This window comes from Amphibalanus amphitrite, unplaced genomic scaffold (genome assembly GCF_019059575.1).
Source record: "Amphibalanus amphitrite isolate SeventyFive unplaced genomic scaffold, NRLGWU_Aamphi_draft 000333F_arrow, whole genome shotgun sequence".
In the NCBI taxonomy this organism is placed as follows: domain Eukaryota; kingdom Metazoa; phylum Arthropoda; class Thecostraca; order Balanomorpha; family Balanidae; genus Amphibalanus; species Amphibalanus amphitrite.
Window position 1 is genome coordinate 188,606 of NW_024881828.1, and position 21,094 is coordinate 209,699.

The 21,094-nt window shown below is 49.1% G+C and overlaps 1 protein-coding gene across 5 annotated transcripts in view; it reads left to right on the top strand.

The window, feature by feature from the left end:
- LOC122388710 (cyclic AMP-responsive element-binding protein 5-like) overlaps nt 1-21,094 on the top strand; it is a 91,173-nt gene that overhangs the window by 21,041 nt on the left and 49,038 nt on the right. For 3 of the 5 annotated variants that reach the window (XM_043380061.1, XM_043380065.1, XM_043380062.1), the window contains 6 exons: nt 7,631-7,742; nt 8,500-8,608; nt 12,115-12,260; nt 12,769-12,905; nt 15,415-15,541; nt 18,726-18,988. In XM_043380061.1, the coding sequence (XP_043235996.1) occupies nt 7,683-7,742; nt 8,500-8,608; nt 12,115-12,260; nt 12,769-12,905; nt 15,415-15,541; nt 18,726-18,988 (842 nt within the window). In that variant the 5' untranslated portion in view covers nt 7,631-7,682. The remainder of the gene's footprint in view (nt 1-7,630; nt 7,743-8,499; nt 8,609-12,114; nt 12,261-12,768; nt 12,906-15,414; nt 15,542-18,725; nt 18,989-21,094) is intronic. The other 2 variants (XM_043380063.1, XM_043380064.1) reach the window with 1 other exon arrangement.

Below are 21,094 nucleotides of genomic sequence, written 5' to 3' on the forward strand. Positions count from 1 at the left end.
TTGCTATGGACGACATGTGAAATACAGATTTAAGCCTGATGTTTTTCAAGCAAGGAAGCACTGGCTCCCGTATTTGCACCAACTGCCTTATTGCAGATGCAAGGGTCAATTAGCATACGTGCTATTTGATTATTCACTGGGTAAACCAAATTAACCATTCTGTATTCCGAGAATGTGTTTTAGCTGTCGCAGGCTTTGATCATGTGCTATTTTCAGTCCTAGTCTCTGTCGAGACTGTAATGACGTCCAATTATGATTATCTCCATAAGCCCACTATCACGCTCCATATGGATCACAATAGGCTAACAAGTAACCCCGACCATTACAAAGGTGATACTGAGGATTAGTGGGACTCCGATCAATGCAGGCTTGGTGCACGCTCTTATTTACGAATTCCTGTGTCCGAGGCACGCCGCATTGTGCATTGGAATTGCTGACTGATGGTAATTGAGTGAGTTATGTAGCTTGTTAGTAGCTTGTTATGGGATAATGGAAAAGCTTGACATCGAAATAAAACAAACTTTCGATGACTAACTCAGGAAAAATGAACATTTTTTTTTATACAAATTAGAGGTGGCAAAAGGTGAAAATTTTGGGAACCAGACTCGACCCAGACCCGGCTGGACATTTCTGGAACCAGTCAGACCCGGTATAAGTTGGAATCGGAATCAGTTGGACCCGTTCCCCAAAAGTCAATTAATACAAAGCATTTGTAGAAATCATTAGTTGCATCATGTAAAACAGCCCTTTTCCCTCTGGGAATACTGATGAGCTACAGTGTGGAAAGGAACATACATAAGAAAATGTTCTATTTCCATTCACTTCATATTTTGCAATTAGGCGTAGTGTGCAAGATCTATGGTTTATGGTAAGACCCGGTGGGACCCGTCAGAAAATTGCCAGGAACCGGTCTGGACCCATATGGGTCCAGGCCGGTTCTTTGGACCGGGTCCTCGGGTCCACATTTTGCCACCTCTGATACAAATCACAACTTTTTAGTGTAAATGTGGATCGAGAAAGATAACTTGTAGCACACTTGTAGGAATGATACGATTTTTTGCATGATCGAGCCGTCTGCGATCATTTTTTTAAAGACCCTCTGCATTTTAGTTTAATGTCAAAATATTATGTCACTACTGGGGATGCTCTTATTCCAGATCCATCTTTGATAAGTTAATAATTAACATTTGCTTTGCCACCGCACCGCCCCTGCAAATGACTGAGCTGGCTGGAGGTCGTGACGGGGAACCCTCGTGACCTCCCCCTACCCCCGTCTCGCCGCTGCTGGCCGCCATCCATCGGGGCCCGCCGAACCAATGTAGTTACCGGCGCCAATCAGCCGGCTGCATGACCAATTAGCCAGGCTGCCGGCGCGTCCCGCCCCCTCCCTCGTCCCCCCGTTCCCTCCCCCCCACTCCCACCCCCTCCCCCTCCTGCCACCGCCACGCCGCCTCCTCGTGAGGGCAGGTGGGGAGGGTACAGAACTAATGACGTCACTGACTCGTGGTGACGTCATTGCGTTCAGGAACTTCACAGGACTTTGTGTACTATTGTTTTGGCTGATAAGTGGCGAGGGTAATGCTGGCTAATCCATATGACACGTCACGGTCCTGTGCTCAAACGATCAGGGAGCAGAGCCACGGTGCAGTGACGTAGAGGTGGCAAAAGGTGAAAATTTTGGGAACCAGACTCGACCCAGACCCGGCTGGACATTTCTGGAACCAGTCAGACCCGGTATAAGTTGGATGCGGAATCAGTTGGACCCGTTCCCCAAAAGTCAATTAATACAAAGTATTTGTAGAAATCATTAGTTGCATCATGTAAAACAGCCCTTTTCCCTCTGGGAATACTGATGAGCTACAGTGTGGAAAGGAACATACATAAGAAAATGTTCTATTTCCATTCACTTCATATTTTGCAATTAGGCGTAGTGTGCAAGATCTATGGTTTATGGTAAGACCCGGTGGGACCCGTCAGAAAATTGCCAGGAACCGGTCTGGACCCATATGGGTCCAGGCCGGTTCTTTGGACCGGGTCCTCGGGTCCACATTTTGCCACCTCTGGACGGGAGCATATGAAGCCATCAACTTTTTGAAGATAACATTCGATAAAGCCGAGTTATTGAGGAAGCTGAGAACTTTTCAAAGTGCTAGGCTATCCATGATGGGCTTCCGGGTGGACGCAACCACAGGACACCACAGTTTCATCCATAGCCTTTCGGGCACAATTACCGTATATTAACATTTATCGGTACTCCATGAAGACAATCAATAAGCAATATCAATATAAGTATTTTACGTTCGATCTTGACTCTTAGCTTTGACCAGGCATATGCTGTTTGCGGTTGCCGACTTAACTGCACGACTGTAATCCTTCCAAATATGTTATCTGCATGCATATTCGGCATATTAGTGTCGGCTGGTATCTGTGCGGTGTAAATTCTCGAGCGCCGAGCTCCTTTTTGAGATACCATATATGGTCTGCGTGGCGCTGCGCGGTTTTGGGTTAAATAGCGCGGTTGGGCTATTTTTGGCGCTGTCGCTAAGAACGCATGGAGTCGTGTGTTTATTCGGGAATACGGTTGGATGAAAGCTATGTGCGGATTTGTTCCTTGTGATTCGTGGACGGCCTTGGGACTATCCGTTAGATGACGTTTGTCTTATTCGATTTACTCACGATTACGAAGCTGAGGCCATGCGCTATGCCGTTTTTTATGTTCGGAGAGTGTGCAAAACGGATTCAGTTCATTTATGCTGAACAGGCTTATAATTTCGGTTTAAACAAAATTGACTATTTTAACGATACGCGAAGTCCAAGAATAGCAATTACTCTCTATGTGTTAGACCGCTTTGTGTGCGTGACACTGACATATAAGAGCAAAAATTGTAAGGAAATGTTTTGGTATTTTAAATTACCGTGCGCAGTTTCAGCGGGAACAAACGGCGTTGCGTTTGGGCCCCAGAGGCAGAATAATTTCAAGTGTAACACTCGCTACTTGGCTCTCCTGGGAGCTGGAATGGCCTGCCGTCCTGTAAAGTTGGCGGCAGTCTCCAGACGGGTATGTGGCCCATGGGACCATACGTCTGCGTTACCCAAGTTATTGCCGGTGCCGAGTAGGTCGTCCAAGCACCAGTGGTGGCAGTGCGACCCAGGGCACCAACGGCAGAGTGGTGAGAACGCACAGAGGAATGGTGCGCAGCTGGTGCCAGGCGATAGCCGAGACACCATCGTCCAGCGAGAGCAGAATGAGACCGAACTGTCACTACCGTTGCATTATTGCCTATATTAAATTATAGGAATTTTCGCCCGGCTGTCGCGAGAATGCAAAACGGTCCTGCAATTTTGCGAAATGTCCTGCAATATTTCCCACCCGTGCCGTTCCCGGGTCCGGCCCCGTCTATGGCCGGGGATCTGTCCGACGTCTGTCTATTTTATACCCCGGGGCGGCGCCGGCCTTGCCGCCGGCTCAATACACCCTCCAGCTCCGGCCCACTGCTGTATGGCCGTCACGGCGCCTCATCCGCCGGCGGCGCCGAGTCTATTTACCGGCCTCGTGGGCACCGCAGGCGGCGCTCCCGGCACCCCAGCCAGCCTCCGCCGACAATACGTCAATGGCCCATTACGGAGCCACGCCGCGCCGACACCGCACCCCGGCTATAGGTACTGTATTGTGCGGCTGCGGTGGCCGCAACCGCACCGTTCTGCATCACGATCACGGACAGAATGACTGGGCCATACATAGAAATAAAAAAGGAAATGTTTCGATAATATAGAGCCCTTTTGATGATACGATGGGTGCCGGGTAAATAGATATAGATGGAGGGAATGAGTCGTTAGTCCTTTGTTGGCATACTGAGATTGGGTAAGGTCTGATGGATGATACTCATGCTCTTATTAGTTCTGTGGAAAGGCTAGGCGCTAGTATTGGAGCTCTATTGCAGCCCTAAAGCATGTGACGCCTTTCACATTTACCAGGAAGCATTAGATTGTTCGCCATTTCATTTTTCTAACAAGCAAACTATGACATATGTAATTTACCATGACGAATGTTATTCGACAACGACGCTTGTCAATAACAACTATCAACAACATTGCGTCTGCTTGCACCTGGTCAGCGATTCGATGCCTATCGTTCAGCTAGCTAGCTGGCTTCTCGCTATTCATTTATCATATCCACTATCCACTTGTCGATAATGCACACTTTCGAGTCTGTATCCTAACCGTATTGCTCTGATGTGAAAATTGATAGATATATCACTACACTAGCCTGGTGTGAGCCTGGACTGGAAACTGAATTTGACAGGTGAAGACTTTAAGAATGTCTGACAGCGCCGGCGCTGGCCATTGCAGTCAGAGCGCCGTTGAAATATCACCGTTGAAATCCCACCGTCGAATGTCTGGTGCTTCTTCGGAACTCTTGCCATTGGCTTTATTTGTTATCCACTGAACCACTATTTACTCGTAGCATTGTGAATGGGCGACCCATCCACCAATGCCGGCTCCGCGCAGTGCCATGGATCACCTCACCTGTCGTTTCCTACCGCCGTTCCTCCTATCCGCTCTCCAGCGCACCGCGGCCACTGGCACATCCATCTTTATTTCCATTAGCGCCGCCGTCCGCTGCGCTACCGATCACCATCTATGCCTACGACCGCATTGATCGGTTACCGATGATCTTTACTAACATGCGCCAATGTAAGTTCACCTCTTCATAGACCCAAAATAATCATAGCTAGCGAGGTATCTTAAACCCGAATAAAGACAAAACAATAAGGTATTGACGAAGTGTCATTTCTAATCTTCCTCAGGTAAATGATAGTAATTCGTATTCGTTTCGGGCTACACTGAGGTAAAAAATTGTTAAAAACCAAATATTTCGGCTTTATTGAGTAGCCTTGTTCACTGGTTTGAAATATTTCAAACCAGTGAACAAGGCTACTCAATAAAGCGGAAATATTTGGTTTTTAACAATTTTTTACCTCAGTGTAGCCCGAAACGAATACGAATTACAAAACAATAACTCACCTCTATCTTAGTTGTCACAGCTTTTCGAACATTCGCCAAATTCAGCGCTTTGTTTCTCTCTGTGTCGCCACCGACCGGGTACTTTATCTCCGCTCGCTCTCCAGCTTTCTGATTCTGTCTTCGTGGTTTCTCGTATGTCCCATCCCATCCCGTTCCGTCCCCGAGCTAGATTTGCCTCGGGCTCTCCACATATTGGCTGCCGTATTGTCCAATATGTCATATGGCCCTCGGGCGGATAGGTCATAGTGTTCCCTCCCGCCGGGGGCATATACTCTCAGAGCCTTTCTCGCACCATAGGATAAACGAATGCTGGCGGGAAAGAGCCGAGGTTTGGACAGGCGCTTGGAGTAGGAATCGTGTTATATACTAATACAATTGTAACTGTCGACGAGTGCCGTCAGAATCAGTCTAAATTAGTTAGGGGTCGTGAAGCTGAAGTGATCTTATTGCTCGAAAAGGAAAATGATTGAGTCAACCGATCCTTCTGTCCATGTGTGTCTGTTATTTTTATTAGGAGTCACTGCTGTTGTTGGTGCGCGCTTTCTGCAACTGTGAGCAAAGTACTGGCGGCCTGTCACCTGGCTGCGACTGTCTGTCATCACGGTTAGACCGCTTTGTTGGCCAGTCACGGTGAGGGCACGATACGTCGGTCGACCAGTGCTTGGCAGCAGCAAAGTTGGACGGAAGGTGCGGGCAATTCAGAAAAGTTACCGCCCTGTTACTAAAGTTCTCCAAGTAGCAGTGTGAAGGGACGGCTACTAAAAGGCAAGCCGTGCTGCAAACTCGACGTGAATGGCGCCATTCGGGTGATTTGCATGGCTCCGAGAAGTGATATGCATATTTCCGTGTAACGTGATTTAGAGATGACATTTCGGTGCCATTTCGTTGGGATGCCGTCGCTAGATGAATGCGTTCCATTAACCCATTTTCCATGATTTCCTTCAAAGTATTTACATGTGAATAGCTTCTTATGTTTTAGTTTTGTGCGATGTTTTAAAACGAAAGGCTGTCAAACTTTTAACAAACTTTGAATCCGTTAATACAATAATTTTTTTTTTGCTCTACCAAGCAGTTTTGGAAAAAAAACTATATTTTGCCTGTCTCCATTTTTCAATCAACCGAGCCTCTCCAGCGCCGCCTTGCCCAACCCACACACGCTCTCACTAACGGCAGGGACGTTCGATTCCCTCAGCCCGCCCCTAGTTAGCGAGCTGTCACATCTTTCCGTGGCGTCTAATCGTCCTCTCTCAGCCTTATCGTCTTCCGTCCCCGCCGGCCAGCGAGCGGACGGCGTTCAATGGACCGGATGGACCAATGTCGTCGCCGCCAACGACGCCACTGTCGTTGGCGCTGCTGTCGTTATTGTCGCTTAGGTTGTTGTTGCCGTCGTTTTCCTTACCATCGTTTTTGCTGTCATTTTCGTCTTTGCGCGCTCGCCGTCATCGTTCTTATCGACAGTCTTCGTCATTGCCGTCATTTCGGCGCTGTCTTCGTTTTCACCATCGTCGGATCTTCCTCGTCCTCGTCTTCATCGTCGTCGTCGTCGTCGTCGTTGTCGCGTCGTCATCGGGCATCGGCGTTGTCGTCTCGTGACATCGCTTCAGTGGGCGGAATGGCAGTGACAGAGAGCAGACGGGCAGTGGCGGAGATCAGGGCCCATTGTCCGGTGTCTGTTGGTGCTGACCGGGCCGGTGTCCGCCCGACCGTATCTCCGGAGGGGACACGCTCTTATTATAGATCCGCCACTATTGACCTCGTTATGCTGCGATCTCTGATGGCATGTTGACCTCCGTGGCACTATGACGTTTGTGCTCGAGCGTGTGCCACTTTCTGGCATGAACGATTTCGCTCTTATTAGGTGCATTTTTACGTCAGTTGTTATATGATGGGTGGTAGCCATTCCTCTCCTTTATCGAACGCGTATGCAGATTTCATGATGAAAGGCAATTGGGCGTGTTCTCAAAGGTCATTTATATCCCGGGCCGTACCGGGGTCCCCCTGACGACCGACTGCGCCCCACGCCGCCTCTCCTCTCTCCTCTCTCCTCTCTCCTCTCTCCTCTCTCCTCTCTCCTCTCTCCTCTCTCCTCTCTCCTCTGTCCTCTGTCCTCTGTCCTCTCTCCTCTCTCCTCTCTCCTCTCTCCTCTCTCTCCTCTCTCTCTCTCTCTCTCTCTCTCTCTCTCTCTCTCTCTCTCCTCTCTCTCGGCAGTAGCGGTCCCGTGGTGTCGCATAGGATCGATCATCCCGGCCTCTGCAGTGGGCGACCGGCCCCCCGGCCCCCCGGTTCTCGGCATAGGCCTCTTAGAGGCTGTCAACTGACGGGCTTGTGGGGCTGATGGACTCTTTGGATAAACGGACCGACTGAAAAATCCAGAGAGGGAAATCCAGAAAGATGGCATTAGTTAGGATATTAAACATTTCCCAAACAGTCTCTATATTCCAAAAGCCTCGAATATCGCTTCCTAATGTCTGCTTATTGGTAGGCTAGTGGTGTTCATCGACCAGTTTGTGCTTACTGACTTTTACAGTATTCATATGCTGCTCAATAGTGATACGGTTTGTGTCTGTTGGGCAATGCTGACCGGTTTGTATGTGTCTGTTGACAGGTGCCGGACGCCGGCATGGTGCAGCGCTGGCGACTCGGCGGCTGAAGTGACCATGTCAGAGGCCTCAGAGGTCAGCAAGCCATTCGAATGTACATCTCCCGGCTGCAAGGCGGTGGGTGAGCGGCCGCGCTTGACGCCGGGAAATAACACGGGAGCTGCCGCTGAATATAGCCTGATGGCCGACCCCGCCGCACGCTCGCTACTCTGGGAACTGCATACTGCTACCGTTTGGCTGCTACCTAGAAGCCACTATGTTAAATAGAGTGGTTGGCTGAAACACTAAGAGGCTGGTTGCTTGATTAAAAAACGTATGTGGATAAATAATTGGGGCATTATCGCACGGCGACTGTTATGGCTTAGATGTATTATAACGTTATTATATGATACTTTAATTTCAACCCGCTTTTCTGCATATTGGGTGTAAAATTTACACTTCAGATCCTTACCCTCAACGTCTATTAGGGTAATCCCGGTTAGGCGACCCACTGAAATCAAAGTTCAACATTGAACGTGTTCAAATAGCCGGGCACGTTCCTCCTCGTCATCGATCTCATCTGCTCTGAAGAGAGCACTGCTTCTGACTGTCGTTACCATCAGGAGCAAATAGCCAGCGCCGAAGCACGCCAATCGGGCTCTCAGTTCTGATCTGTTCAGTAGATGAGTGTTTTATCCACTGAACTATTATGTGGATTGAGACCGTTATGACCTATGGTCAGACTTTTGACCGTCTAGAATTGTGAATACGAGTTATGCATGTGCTTGCTGTATCATGAATGCTTCGACGATAATTGCTAATGGTTACCTTGGATCAGACTCTATCCCTTAGCTGATTGCTGCGCTGTAATCACATCTGTTTCCACCTTCCACAGACGTTTACTAACGAGGATCACCTGAGTTCGCACCAGAAGCGCCACGAGATGTCGCTGCTACTTCCCGGTGGAATCACCATCAGCCGCTCCAACAGTCTCACGCTGGGAGGTGAGAACAGCGCCGTGAGAAAACTCACTGACCGCGAGAAAACTCACCGCTCCCTTCAACCGATCCAACATGAACAGTCTGACACTGGGAGGTGAGAATAGCGTCAGAAAACTAGCAGACCGTGAGACAACTCACCGCCTCCTTCCATTTATCCAACAGCCTCTCACTGATAGGTGAGAAAAGCGTGTGAGAAAACTTACTGCCATCGGGACACTGAGGCCTAACATCCTTCAGTTGCTCCAACAGTTGGACCTTTGAGGTGAGAATAGCCTGTGAAAACTCACAAACCGCGAGAAAACCTACCGTCGCTGAGGCACTGAGACATGACGTCCTACCTCACCTGTCGCCCGTTCTGCACTGATGGCCCAAGGCTCCCACAGATCCATTGATAACACCAGATCTATCTGTCACTCCTTTGACTGATGGGAATCAAAGCCGACAAAAGTCACGAAGTTCTAGCATCGTCGCTATGGTACGATCTTGTCACGAACTGCCTTTATCGTCACCCAAGTATAAAGCCTCTGTCGCCCAACGTCAATTGCAAACGGCACAGTGGCAGCGAGTTCTATTCTGACAACTGGATCCTTTTATCAGTTTGGTGCCGTGCTATGTCAGCTATTGGGTCCTATTGTCTGTTGTTCATGCGCTTTACTGTGGGATGTTGAAATCGGACCCTGGATGCGCATTAAAAAGGTTGCAATGCTATGGCTTCGACACTCGCTATTTCGGATCTGCCTGGTCAAAGGTCACGGATTGAAACTTCAACTTGAGAGTGGCCTTGGTTGTGGAGGAATAATAGTGCTCGCACACCAAGTGCAATGGTGAGTGCGTTGAGGAAAGGGCTATTGTAGTAAAAACAGTATAATGCGTTAAATTCGGAGGGAGTGCCAACCGATGTACGAAATATGTTTGTCACGCGCGAAACCGTGTCTAGTCGAGAAACCCGAGGGTCTGTGGAGTGTAGCCTGCAGTTAGCGCGACGCAGATTGACGGTGACACAGAAACACTTTTCATACCGAGCGGCGGCGGCATGGAACCGGCTCGCACCAGCAGCGCGAACCGCGACGTCGATGGCAGCTTTTAAAGCTATCATTAGAAGTGCCTGATGTATTTTATCGAGTGTGCTCTGATGTATATGTCAGTTTTAATTCGTTCTTAATTTACATTGTATGCTTTTACTTGTCTATTACTCGCTTATCTTTGTATACCCATTGTACTGACGCTAAACCGTAAAAGCCACCTTGTGGAAGGTTTAAATACACTGATATGATATGATATTGTCAGGCGGGGACATATTTTACTCCCGTGATTAGCAAAAACGCTCGTTAAATCCGATCCGGTCAGCTTGAAACTCAGCCTTTCAGAGCTTCGACATCCTTAAAACCAGGCGATCTCCGTGTGCTCATTCAAACCTTCTGTAGAATTAATCTAAAAATAAGAGTGTTTGGCGATAGCCAGCTCTCCTGCCGGCTCTGCGGTGGTCGGCGCCACCGTAGCAGCCTCTGGCACGGACAGAAACATCCTGCGGTCACTGGCACTGTCCTGAACTGCCGCTGCTGGCACCGGCACCGGCGGTCACCGCGCCGCCAGCGACGACGGCAGCGACGGCCAGCGAGGGCCGGAAGACGCGCCGCCAGCGCCCGTATCTCGCATCTCATCTTGGCGGCTCGACGGCTCAGCGTTGGACGAGTTGGCGACTCGTCGTGGAGCGGGGGAAAGGGGGTGAGGAGAGGAGGGGGCGAGGATAGCATGACGAGGAAGCGAGGCCCTTCGGTCCCGCACCGAGTGTCACGAGTTTCGGTTTGATGTGACACTGACGGCGTGTTCCGAAGAACGGAGCGCGGTGAGGTGTTTAGCCTGTTCGCGGCCGCTTCAAACGCCGCTTCAAAGCCGGCACCCGAGCTAGCAGAGTGTTTGGGGAGGCGAGACAGACATTTAGTACGGAGAAGTGAGATAGGATGCCTGGAGAAACGTGCTACGGAGAAGGGAGCCCCGTGGTATGTTGCTGCGAAAGATTTCCAGCTCACTCAGGGAATCTAGAATAGCTCGTGTCTAGGTGCGTGTCATGTTTCGCCTTTTGCCCTCATTTCTGGTTTACAATGGTCCACATAAGGCTGCTTTGCGTAAAGATGTATATCTGTAACGCCCGACCGGTTTTGAGGCGTCAAATGTCCAGTACGAACGGAAACCCGTTATTAAACCGGTCCTTTTTCAGATAAAAAATACTGAACGACATTGTGAACCCAACGCGGAAATGTGCAGTGCTTTCGACTCGTACGTGTGCTAATTACTGAATACTATGCATATTTATAGTGCTGACGAGGAGCGCCGCAATCGTATAGAAATCTCCTTGGCAAATTTTTATCTATTCACGATCCTTGATGCTCATGCTCCCTGGCCTCTGAGCTTACCCACAAAGCCGGACGCAACTCGTAGTCTGATTTGATGTGTATCGGGCTTGCCGACTTATTAAGTTATAGCCAGCCGTGATTATTCCTGGATTTTCTTTCGTAATTGTAACACCCTTTATGTAGCTGCACACTGCACAGTGCACACCCAGGACAGACCGTTTCAGTCCAGCAGCGGGTGTGAACAGTTGAGGCTGACCTGGGCGCGTCCACTGTGTTTTGGAAGCCTGCACCTATCGCCCTGCTCAGTGTCTGGACCCAGAGACGTTTCCTACGCCACTACTTGTTTACTTGGCCTCTCGAAGGGGTTATTGACCGCTACCCAAGACCTGACGTTAGGATGTGACTCAATACCTCTTGTGACTAACTTTATGATAACAGTGACTTAACCTAGCAACAAGATCATGGACCACACAGCTTGTTGGTGATCTAGCCCAACCAGTGCTCCATTTTTCAGACTTTTTGGTGGCAACTCACACCTAATGGGGAAAATATTTTCATCCCTGAAATATGAATGACCGACATTACTTCATCTCTGAAAAAAAGTTTCATGTAGTCCCAACAGCCAGTTTACACGTCACTTGATAGTTGATGCACCCACATCCTTTTGTTTCACACCCTGTCAAGATCCTGACATGAAATCCTAGTTTATCAGTTGGAATAAAAATTGGCATTGTGCAAAATTGGCATTGGGCACCATTGTGCAAAAATACTTCAGTTATTTACTTCCTTTTGTCTCATCCTTGGATTTTTTTTCTTCATCGGCACACCCAACCAATATCCAATTTTAGAACACTGAGCCCAACCAACTCTTTATCAACCAAGGCAGTGCAGTGGCCTGATTTTACGACATGAACCTGTGACCTGACTGGCTTGAGCTAGGGATATTCACCCATGACTATCTCGGTAACCAGTTCCATGACCTGACTTGTGACCTGAACTGGGAAAGGGATACGAACCATGACCTCTTCTATCGTCCTCTGTTCAGTGACTTGACCCTGTGACCTCACCCTAATGGCATGACCCCATGACCGGGCCCCATGACCTGACCCCGTGACCTCACCTTATGACCTGACCCGTTGACCTGTCTTCTCACAGCGGACCTGACGCCGACACCGACTCGCTTCATCCGGATCGGAGAGGAGGTCGGCCTGTTTCAGGACCTGCTCAAGGCCAACCCGTTCGATGAGCAGTTCAGGAAGGCTGCGGAACAGAACAAGGCCGCCTCAGTCAGCCTCCCGCTGGTGAGAACCTTTGGTAGACGAGGGGGCGGGGCTATCATATCGGTGGTGTCCTGGGGAGAGAGGGTGGAGGATTACACGATATGTTCTGGATTAGGTTTGTTTACCGGTGTTGTTTTGCTTTTGGATGTCTTTAGCGAAGGTGCTTTTAGTTTGTTTTTAGATGTTTGTCTTCTTGTGTCGAACGTATGTTGTTTTTATTCATTGCATCGCTAACAAAGTCAGGGAGATGACAGTTATCACCTTGAGACCTGATAAAGTGTAGCCGAAACTGGCACGGCGCACTCGGCATTGGCTGGCTTTTCTGCTGGCAAACATTTTCGTTGGAAGTGAAAATGTTTGTCTGCGATCACCGCTCTCTGTTATCGTTGACTTATGCAGATTTGTAACCTGTTTGTATACACACGCGTATTTATTGCCAGCCGGCGTTGTGTCGTAGCTTTCCTGCGGCTCCATGCTGCCGCTGCTGCCATCTCTCGCCAGTGTACTGAACCTCTATCTCTCTCGGCAGCCGTTCAGTGGCGCCTGCGATGAGCCGCTCAACACTCCCCATATCGTGCACCCGGGCGAAGGCGACCACCACCCGGCTAAAGGCTCGGTCACACCGGCCGTGGAGACCCCGCAGCCGCGACTGGCCAGTCCACACAGGTAAACCGACGGTGATGGCTCCCGGTCAGGCTACGGTGTGCTCTTTGGGAAGAGATCACATGCTGTCGTACTACGGACGATCATTTGTCGACTCTCCGTTTGCACTGAAATGTAGCGTTCGAAGTCTGGCCGTTTTAGGATTTCATGGATCTCAAATGCAATGCCGATTTTTTAAGCCGTGTTGTTTTACAATTTGATGCAGTTGCCACCAAACCCCAGGACTTAAGTAGTTTCTTCAAAATATGTCCTAAAAAGTATTTTACTGAAGACTCTCTACCAAGGTAAGACTGCAGGGATCATTATATATGTATCATCACTGTCCCTTAGCCGGCTCTCCTGTAATTTCTGACTGCAAACTACGTCCACCAAGAGGGAACTCGATTGCCAAATTGTAACAACAACCAATGCCACTGACCGGACCTCTGGGACGCAACTTAGTTGGGCGGAACTTGGTTTGCAATTTAGAACAACGGTGACACACGAGCAAGTAAATTATTTCCTTTTCTTCTGCTTGATCCACGGAAACCTCAGAGGACAGGAGGTTTGCATCAATTTCCCTGGCTATAGGTACGGAGGCGTTCCCATCGAGGAGAACTGACAATTTAAAGGCTGGGAAATTATATAGAAAATGAAATTAATCTCAATTGATGGTCGTGATGCAGTGGAATCAAGTCTTTACGGGCTTCGAAGAGGGCACAGCTCTTTTGTACGGCCAGGTGCATTTAATATCATCTGACTCAGCATTTTGAAATCTGGAATTAAAGTTTGTCATTGGCACGCGTCCCTCAGACTTTTGACGTCAGCGAGGGCTGAATAATTTTCAAAAGTCTGACGCTCGTGGAAAATGAGGCAGTGCGCGACTTCCATTGAGTTACCATATATGTGGGAGTTGTTTCACGATATTCAGTCGAAGTCCAAACGGAAGTCTTACATAAGCAGCACAGTGACAGTCTGTCGCCAGGTACCATTTCAGAGCGATACGAATGATTCAAATGAACGTTTATCGTTAGTGCGTATGTACATTTAATGGGCTATGACGCTGGCAGGAACATTTTTCTAGATTAGTCCTCACTAATGAGGTGTTTGTCTTGAACAGAAGTTCGTAATCACCTTGAAGTTGACGCCTACCCAGCTTTATAAAGCTGCTACCAGATTAGTAGTTAAGACTCAGAACATAAGGGTGAAGCATGAACCAAGCGTTCTGCGAATGTGACGCGACATTTTGGCAGGGCATGTGTCTTTCACTGATATTTAACGTGCTTGAAAACCATCATAGCCTGATATGCTTAACGTGTTATGCGTGATACCATCATATCCGTACGTGCTTCTGCTTTTGAATTTATCTATAGCAATCCAGAGCCCGATTCAAGTATATAATTTGCCAATCAGATCAAATAGGTTTGGCGTGAGCTAATTGTGCGAAACTGTCCGATAGTTTGTTATTTGTGCTTACTTCCTAACTAAGGTAAAACGGGCATGGGGAATGCCTTGTCTCGTAGATAATATAATACATCATTAGTATTTTCTATATAGTAAACTATTTCCTTTTAATTGCCTCCAGTAAACAAGTGACTGGTTTTCGCTTTCAGTGCGCCCCCACTTCTGTGTTACAGACACAGATCATTGTTGTCATTTCCCTTTGTTTTAAGGCGGAATTTATAATTTTCTTTTTCCTGGTTCTTATAGATAACGGATCGATGTTTCCATCAGCCTCGAAGGAAAAGCTCGCACAGAGATTGCCTCGTATTTTATTGTGTTTATGTTTTGACGTTAATGGCCTATTTTCCGCCGGGCGTAACGCTCTAAATCTGCGCAGCCGAGATGCATTGTTCGTACCGATCAGGCTGGGAGACGGAGGGTGAGCCTGTTTATTTCCGATTGAGCGTAGCATCTGGGCCGATTTACGGGACGGGGGTGTATGAATGTGCTAGTGGGGAGAGGGATGGGGTATTCTTAGCAATTCCGATCTCTTTGCCACTTGTGCTTAGATCCTATTACGTTTTCTTTTACTCAGGAAAAGTTTCCGTTATTTCATTGGATAACTCTGCTTTTAAAGGCAAACATGCCATCTTGAAACAATGCTTGGTAGGGAACCATTTATACGAAACGTGGATTAGGTACAGCTTACTGTTGAATGGTGTATACCATTCAGTGTGTAAATTGCCTCATTTTGCCTCGCCACTGAGCCATTCGCCAATGACGAATACCCGTGTGTGTCTCAGACCATCTGACTTGCCCCGTCCTGCCCTTACCGGCCTCTTACCGGACCCATACGCTGCTATGTCCCAAGGTTGGGATGTCTATTGACCCTCTGACCGTCCCCATTTGCCCCCGTTACCCCGGGCTGGGGAGTCCAGTAACCCTGAATGCCCCCCCCCCCCCTGCTGCGCTCTGTCTCTCTGCTGACCTCTCGTGTGCCCGGTGTCCCCGGACTAGACACTCCCTGACCCTCTGAGTGCGCCCCCTCCTCTCTCTTGCCTCTCTGACCCCTCGTTCTCCGTGTCCCCAGGCTGGGCAGCCCCCCACCGGCGCACGTGGTTGTGACACCATGCAGTCCGCTGAGGGCCCGCGGCGGCGCGCCGCCGGCCCACCGCGACCCGCTCGACCCGGACGGCACCATCGGCATCGATGATGACGTGAGTACTGCGTTGGACACGGTACACCCACCCTCTCCTCTATTCGAAGGCACCGCGACGGACCGAGTACCCGCCCCTTCCCCTAGACGTGTGTACCGCGGCGCACGGTACCCCCCCCCCCCCAGGCGTGTGACTGTGTGGAACTGTGGATGCCTTGGTGAACGGTGCACCCGGGCGCACCCATCCCTTCCCTTGGTGTAGGTACTGTAGCGAACGGTGCACTTAACCCTCACCTTTTTATATCTATCTCGCGCCTTTTCTGCATATTCAAATAAATGCTGCTGCTCCCAGCGCACCAAACAATTGACATTCCAGCACGTGGCTCCAGTTGGAAGACAAATGGACTGTAGTGAGATCACATTGTCCCCACTTTGATCAGGATTCCGCCTTCACTTTGGAATTTCGAGGCTCAGGTGCTCATGGTATTCTGAAAATGGTCCAGTGTGCAGGAGAGTACTTTTGATGTATGGATACATGCATAATCCAATAGGCTTGCCTTATTGCATATCCATTTTCTAGGGAACACTCCTCTTGTTGATGTTTGATATCCAACTTTGTGCCGAATTCATTAATATTTCTTCCTAGCCGATCAATCGCTGACATTTTTAACTTACTTATGCTATATTATACCCGCATTCTTATCTTTTATTCAGACCATTCCTCTCACCATGCTATCTTTGCTGACATTTTCCCTCGCTCCGTGTCAGCGCCTCCTCCCGGCCCGTGTCCGGCGCTCGTTTATCCCTCCTCCTCTAGTCCCGTCGGCAGCAGGTGCCGCGCCGGCTGGGGTGGTTCACACCAGACCTCTGCCACCGTCTGCTTATAACCGCTCTGCCATTAATAAGACGCATGGGACCCATGCATAAACGTTGGCCTGGCCGTGCCGAGCACAATCTCTTTTTGACTGCTCGGGGTGGAGGCGACGGCTGAATGAATTGCATCTGGTGATTTATTGTTCGGTGATGGTATTGGTCTGAGGATAATCCTGGTTAGATGGAACACAGGGGTACCTTGCATAAAGCTTTATAATTTGTCACTCCGTGATTCACCGCAGCTTGCAATGAGCTATATGGTATTGCTGAATATACCTATTATCTCAATATTACTCAATATAAAGCTCATTTAGAAATAATATAGGAAGTCATAGCAAATACTGTCAGATGCTTACGTTCGCCGTGGGCATTTCTGTCCGCCATCCTGCCCACCGACATGTCTGAGAAAGCAATCGATGGAATGGACCTCGCGAACCCATCGGCTACGTGACCATTCATTATTAGCTGAAGCTAATCCACCATCGGCGTTGCGCTTTTTTACACGAGAGAAAACAGAGTCATTCCTTCATCGCTGATAAACGATCATCTGACCTGACCTGTAATAGCAGACCAGCTGAATGCTAAACAAGTTTGAGAGTTGATTCCCATGGATTGGTCGATAATACGCTCCCTGAATAGGCAGATGTTTGAACGGGCGAGTTGAGTTCATCGGACGGAATAGATCAGACTAAGCTGAATGTCCGGGGTATGTTCTATATGCTATCGTCGGATCTTCTCTCCTGTCCCCGCGCGGTGTCCTGTGTATGCCGATGATTCTCCTGTCGTTAACCGGTATCGGCGGGTGGCTGCACCCTCTGACATTTGGTAACAGTGTGCTCTGTACACGGAAATTGGCCGGGCAGCCCGCTACCCCACTCAGCTGCTATCGGGGCCGATTGCACCCTTCGGACCTGTGAGCTCGGGACGATAACCGGATTTGGAACAGAGCGGACAGGGCTCGGCTGGTGGTAGACAGACGGAACGAGGATTCGCTTACATATTGTATGAACGCTATTGATGAGGAATCCAGAGCGTTGAAATTTTGAGAACGAAACGCCGTACTCGATGCGGAACTAATTCAATACAGTAGGTACACTCGGGAGCAGATTGATGTTCCACCACTCCCTACCCATCGGGCTCCCATGGCTCAGCACCGGCTGCTGCCAGTGGCAGTACTGGCAGCACTGGCACTGGCAGGCAGTGCTGAGCAGTGCTGAGGGCAGGCAACATTGGCAGCACTCTGAGGCTGTCTGAGTCGTTCGGAGTTTGTCTGAGTCGATCGGAATCGATTTGAGTCAGTTTCAGTCGTTCTGCCGCAGCCAGTGCTGGGCCATGGGAGCCCGATGGGTAGGGAGTGTTGGAACATCAATCTGCCCCCGAGTGTATATACCTAACTGTGCTATTCATAATTCTACATGTAATTACCCTCAAACTAGGCACAGCGTCACACGAAAGGCGCCTTGGCCCTTTTATGTAACTCATCCTCTCTCTCTCAGTCGTCTTTTCATTGTGGCGCCAACGTCAGTTTACATCTTGGCACAGTTTTCTTTGGGCCTGACACTGAGCAGAGTGCCAACTGTCAGAGGAGAACTAATGAACAGTCGTTTAAAAAGGAACGAACCCGAGTTGCGAAAGAAGCTTTTAGCTAATACGCTGGATTGGCTGGTATTCGTTTATCACTGCGGATGTGTTCTGTAATATGGTTAAGGCTCACTAATGTCCGCAGCAGATGGCTCCCTTTCCCGAAGTTTGTGTGTTACATTTTTTCTTGGTTTGTTCCTGTTGTTCGTAGTATCGTCTGTCTCTTTGCGCGCTTCCTGCCAGTTTTCTTCACTTAGTGATTCCGTGAAAATGCAATCACTTTTTGTGATGCTTGTTTATCGGAAACACTGAAGTGTTCTGTTTACCGTCTCAAATAACCGTTTTCAGACCGGTAGCTCAATTAATTATGTGCTTCTCTCTATCGCTATGTATTTTCACTGCTGTTATCTCGTCTGATTTTGATGCAGTTATCATAATTGTGTTGATAATATTTAGAGGGACTGTTTCATACACAGAATCATTTGAAAATATATGCATACACACAGATAGCTTCTGCATATTGATGCGTACGACTCCGAACGCCAGGTGTACTTGCCTTCGTGGATACCATCGTGTATGCCGTCGCGCGTACGGCTTTGGCCGCCCTATACACCGCCGTATGTACCGCTCTGACCTCCGTATGTACCGCCGTGTGTACCGCCATGTGTACCGCTCCAACCGCATTTCTCGCCGTACCTATGTACCGCCATGAGCACCACTCTGACCTCCGTATTTACTGCCGTTTGTACCGTCATGTGTACCGTTCTGACCATATATCCCACCGTCCCCAGATGGAGGTGGAGGGCCCGCTGGACATGCGCTCTCCTTCCGTGATCCCGCCCGTCTCCGAGACTCTCATCTCTCCACCTGTGATCCACACGCCCGGGTCACTGTCGTCGCCGCCCGTACTGCACGCGCCGGGCTCACTGGCGGCGTCACTGCAGGGCTCACCAGCCGGCTCACTGGCCGTGTCACTGGGCTCGCCGCACTCGGTCCAGGCGCCGGGCAGCAGCGGCGTCGGATCTCCGCCGGCCGGCCACACGCCCACCACCCTGTGAGTATGGAAATGTAACCGTGTGCCTAACACGTTGTGAGTGTGGAAAACGGAGCCGTGGGCCCGCAACGCAGGTGATATGGAAGTCGAGCCGTACGCCAAGGATGCTGTGGGTAAAGGAAGCTGAGCCATGTGCCCACCATTCTGCGGGTATCATTATTTGAAAGTGACACGAAACACCGATTTAATTCATGAATGGTGAACATTGTTTGAAATATCTGTAACTGATGGTAGGCATCCATCCATGAAATCCATGATTGGCATGTCATGACATGATATGCCCCGCCATGCTGCGAGTACTAAGTATTTGGGCCATACACAGCCACGCTGATGAGTATGGTGTGTCGGTGAATGAATATGGTGTGTCCCCATGCGACCACCACGCTGTGAGTATGGGGAGTCAAGCAGCATTTCAAACCATACTTCGTGCGGTATGCCTGCAACGCTTTAGGCATTTTGAGCTGAAGCTCACGTCCCTCCGCACTGTGAGCAGGAAGAAGCATAGAACTACGCGTACAAGGGACCTGAAACGGTAGCCTGTGATATATGGGACAGGCAGACCTATAAGCCGCGAATAATTTAATTTGTGGCCAAACTTTTCTTGCGGCCCTGCCGTGCGGCGCACCGTTCCAGAAATGGGCCTATTCGGGGAAGCAGAGCGCTCCTTCCAATTGGCCTGCGCCGGCCCCCCGTAAACCCCCGTGCCGGCTCCCCGGGGCCTCAGTCTGCCCGGGTTCTCCTGGTCGATCTGGGAAGCGAGGTCGCGGCGTAGTGGAACTATGCCTCACGGGATGTATCTTCATTAGCCTGATCCATGTCGAATCCAGCAGAGCTGCGGTAAAGTCCAGACGTTATCAGATTCATCAGAGCATCGCGCAGGACTGGTTCTGGCAACTATTTGTTCCGCTGTTATTAAGATACGATCTTAGGGAGCCACTTAGATGTGGTATGATTTGACCAACTGCTGGGTACCGAAGATTTTGATTTAGATAATGCTGACCGCCAATGAAAATGTGGCCCTAGAATTGGAGTAATTGGACGTTTTGTAAGCAATAAACGTGTGAATTTTTTTTCATATCCAATAGCTTTTATTGCGTGCTTGTAGCTGCTTAGATTTCCTAGCACTTTCATAAAACTCCGAGACAAACATACCGTTGAGACTAAGTCTTTGCTGTCAAGACGATTTTCCTTATTTCGGCCCTGAATATTTGTTTGCCACCTTTTTGATGCGTTCGTATTGCTCTGGAGCTTACTCTTTAATCTCGACTCGGCACGTCCCATTGGGTTGAGAGCTTGACAGTAAGAAGCTTAGCTGAAATCGATGGAAGAGGTGAATAGATTCGCTGAAGGGCTATCGTTCAGGCAGTGGGATTCGCTGAACGGCAACATTAGGAGACCGGGCGGGGGCGAGGGAAATGGCGGACCCCACGTCTTGGCCATTAGTAAACCATATCATATCGTATGTCAGTAGAAGTAGTCTTTTTCCGACAGGCTTGGGTGACTGTTAAGTTATCTGGCATACCACGGCCTTTTTACTGCTGATATTCAGGATGCCAAAAGAGTACTCCCTCTGAGGCATATTTTGTAGCGTGAAACATTTTTTCCTGCGAGTGAATCAATAGAAAAAGTGGCAAGTGAGAAGAGCATATAAATATTCAGAGATATCTGACGACCCTATTCATATGAATTTTCTGTTCGGTTGAGAAGATGAATAATGTTGCTGATGAAGCTGAAGGGAGGTGGGCACTCCTTTCAGGGTCAGGGTTTGAACATCCGACATGAGACATCCGACATAAAACAGCCGGCATCTGACCGACCTTATGTGCGCTCGTATTCAGCTTTCACTCCTTTGACAGCTTATGCAGGAATAGCTGAGCCTTTTGATTCAATTTGAAGTTTGGATGTTATGTAAACAAAAGTATCGCTTTGTTTCATTATACTGATGGGCCTAGCGGGATTTTCCATGAAATTCTTGTAAAATGATCATAAACTCGTTAATTTTTACTGCTGCTGGTGGCACGACTCCCAGCGCGTCCTAAAGATGACTTAAATCGTATACATTTCATCTCGATCTTGTGATACCCTGGCATCAACTTACTGACGCGG